The sequence below is a fragment of the Limulus polyphemus genome, unplaced genomic scaffold (assembly GCF_000517525.1).
Source record: "Limulus polyphemus unplaced genomic scaffold, Limulus_polyphemus-2.1.2 Scaffold994, whole genome shotgun sequence".
Taxonomy (NCBI): domain Eukaryota; kingdom Metazoa; phylum Arthropoda; class Merostomata; order Xiphosura; family Limulidae; genus Limulus; species Limulus polyphemus.
In genome coordinates this window covers 314079-317724 of record NW_013666604.1, presented here as the reverse complement: position 1 = coordinate 317724, position 3646 = coordinate 314079, and the positions used below count along the sequence as shown (strand labels likewise).

The window sequence follows — 3646 nt, the reverse complement described above, 5'->3', positions numbered from 1 at the left end:
GTAAAGACTTGTGTCGTTAAAGTTTCGTTGGAACAAAGTTACGGAAAGTTAATTAACAAACGGAGACGTAACAATATTGTTGCAGTACCTAATTCTTATTTATTCATACTTGACTTCATCCCTTTACTCTGTATTTTAATTCCTTTTTTACAAAATGTTAGAACTTTAAATTTTTTGTATCCACTGTTTTAGCCCTTTTAATACAGCTTGCTGAAGATGGAATATGTACATTCCGAAACTTTGAAGGATTAAATGTTTGTTATCGTCACACAGTAATGAAATATTTGTTGTTGTTGTTGCTGTTGTGCTATTATTCATACCTTAATATGTTGTTGGTTTATTAGTGCAAAGCTACACATTGGGTAATTTGTGCTCTACCCATCGTGGGTATAGATACTTGATTCTTTGCATTTTAAGCAACCAGAATATGACCTTTTAAATATTTTCTATTTCTACAAAATAAATTTCATGTTTCAGAATAGACCACTTTTAAGCAAACACTTGAAGTCTCAAACCCAAATAAGATTATTTTTGCCTTGAAAACAGGGCCTCAGATGTCTTAGCGTTAAGGCTCCTTGTTGTGTTATGTTAAGATTGAGGACTTCTATCGCTAAAATTCGGGAATCAATCCATGACGTCGCACATCATAGATGGCCCAAAGTGCATTTTTGTGCTTATTTAGACCGTAGCATCCTCTACCCCTTACTGTGCTCGTTTTATAGGAATATATTTGTTTACCACTGTAACTATAGTTACCAAACGAGCTTATTTCATTCAAGTTTTCGAACGTTGAAGTTTTTGTCGTATATTCGAAATAATTAAATAAAAACTTTTAGTATGAATTGTTTTACATTTATATTAAACTTTTAAAGCCGTATTCTATTCTAAAAAAAAGAGAGATGTTAGGCTTAATAACATAATACTGATAGAAAATTATGTTTAGTTAATTATAATCACTTATGATTCTATTTTCTAATTAAGTTTATAAATTATACACAAAATCTGGTATTCAGCGGTGAGTATCTTGAATCTTTAGTGCTATCTTGTTTCAGTATGGTAATCAGTACGAATAAAGACCAAGTAACGTCAGATACTAGTCGTAGTCTTATGGCAGTGACAGTGTGTGCAAATTAATAATATCAAATATTTTGAAATTTATTGCTTATTATATTCATTTATAACTTTTCCACCCGAATTAACAGAAATTTCCTATTACATTCCATTGGAAACTTGTTTATGTAATCAGTTATTTTAACGTTATTACATACATAATTTGTTGACACTTTCAGAGGCCATGAATTACATTTTTGAACAGAAAACTAAATGTTTTGATTAACAACCACATTTCAGTTAAATAAAACTTATTTAAATATTTTTGTAAGTGGCTGGTTTAAATTTCTTGGGATTGTGACCTACTTGTTTGAGTATGTTATATATTTGAATATATATATTTTCTGTTCTCAGATTCATATTTTTTTATTTTTCCTCGTATATGTTTATAATTATACAGATTATCTCATTGCAATTGTTATGCAGTTATATAATATATACTTAATGTAAAAAAAAATTACTAAAAGTGAATTAGAAAATTACAAATGAGCATAAACATAATATTTGTCATTTCTATGGTCATGCTCTTCATTATAAGAATGTTCTTACTATTTAATCTATAAAAAAAGTTAGAAGTTCACAACTCTTGTAACAAAGGTAGAAGTGGTTTGTGATTAAAAAAATCCTAGCAGTCCAATGTGATTGTTTCATTATGAAATAGATTAAAAACACTTTAACATGCACAAATTAGAAAATTGTTTTAAAAAGAAACAACAAAATTTGAAAACACAGAGAAGAATCAAACAAAACTGTAAATGAATTACTTTGTTACAATTTATGGCTTTTACAACAAGGAATATTTGTTTCTTCAACACATACAATATTTCAGTCTTTGGTGCTATCATTCTCAAGTAAAACTTGGGTATTTGAGAATGGTCGCACCAGTGATCAAAATGTACCTGTTCTAAAAACAAACCTTCACTGTAAAAGCTGTAACTTGTGATAAAATAAGCTTAATGAAAATTCTGCAAATTGCTTACACTTCTATTAGTTATGATTTTTTAGATAATGAAATTGGAACATTAGCTTCTGATTTTTATCATCTTGTAATACAAACTGTATTAAAATATAATTTTTAACACTAAATAGAAGGAGGAGTATAAAGTTATGGCATCATCCCATCATAAATTGTCTCAAAATATTGGATTTGTCCGACGAAAAAAAGAATGTGAGCTTCCTGGATTAGAAGGCTTGCCTCTACTTCCTCCTATCCCTTCTTTGAAAAACTTTCCTAAAGATCGTTATAAGAATAGCAAACTTCTTAACTTTCGACTGTTTGGTGAGAAACAAAAAGAACAACAAAGAAAGCTGTAAGTTTTTGATGAATTGTGGAATATAAGTATACTGTGCATTTTGTACTTTCTTATTTGTATATAGAGTCTTTCATAGTTAGTTAGTTATTCTAGTATGTGCAATTTTCAATAACCTGGTCAAGGAACTTATTAAATTACTTTTTATATAGCTACCTTTGCTCGCTATCATTTCTTGGAGGTAACACTTGATTTGCCTTTGGGGGGTAAAGCTATGCACTTCGTTTATGGAGGTTGACAGAAGATTTATCTATAGTTCAATCAGGTGATATCTCGAGGTTATAACATTCCTTGTGTTTCAATGTAATTGACCAACAGTGACATAGATGGTGCCGTTAGTAAGCTCTATCTTGCAAGCTCAAGACCTCAGTTTGGTAACTTTAAGTTATAATTTTCACTTAAATAGTTACACACTCTTCTAAAGTTTGACCTGTAATATTAACTAATTCTTAATAAACCTCTTAGTAAATTCTTAGGAGAGTTTAGAGAGAGCTCACTAGCAAGTAATGGTGTTGTTCTTCTTCCTATGAAATTATTTAACTTTGATTGTTTTTGAGTTTAAATAAATATATATATTTCACTGTGCATTTTACATTATGTCCAGTTTCTTTATTTCATTCTCATGAATTTAGTCAATTTCTGAGAAATTTGAAATTACTTCAATATAAATATCTTGTCAGATCTTCCATTGTGTTGTGGATCTATCTTGTTGCTCTAAGCACAGTATTCTGGAATTATAAGTTTTTAGTGATTGCATTTTTTCATATATGTCAAAAGTCTAATAATAATATAGCTAACAGAAGTATAAAAAAATTATACTTATCTTTTTTTTTTTACAAAACTATTTTAAACTTGGAACATTTTAAAACTATTTTGTAGGACTGTTATAGTAGTATTAATTTTCCTTTTTAATAAACATTACTGTTTCACATTGTGGCATCCCTTTGATAAAGATAAAGGTTATGAACCAAATTCAGGCTCCTTAAGAGGATTTGAATTTGTTGGAAGACAGGTAAGTGAGATATATGAAAAAAAAAGGATTTTTCTTACACAAAAATTATTAATTATTTATTGGTTAAATGTAAGTGGCTATTGTTCGGGATGAACAATACTAAGGAAGGGCAGTGTTACGACAGCGGAAGTCGTGTGACGTTGGGTGCATGCACACTGGAGTTTCTCGAAGGATTATGAATTATCGAGGAACCTCGCGAATGTCCGAGTGTTTG

The 3646-nt window shown here is 29.6% G+C and overlaps 1 protein-coding gene across 1 annotated transcript in view; it reads left to right on the top strand.

Annotated features, from left to right (window-relative positions):
• Window positions 1-720: 720 nt before the first annotated feature.
• The window catches only part of LOC111086288 (dynein heavy chain 12, axonemal-like), a 35171-nt gene continuing 32245 nt past the window's right edge, over window positions 721-3646 (top strand). The window contains exons 1-2 of the mRNA XM_022388599.1: window positions 721-1015; window positions 2200-2420. Of these exons, the coding sequence (XP_022244307.1) occupies window positions 2218-2420 (203 nt within the window). The 5' untranslated portion in view covers window positions 721-1015; window positions 2200-2217. The remainder of the gene's footprint in view (window positions 1016-2199; window positions 2421-3646) is intronic.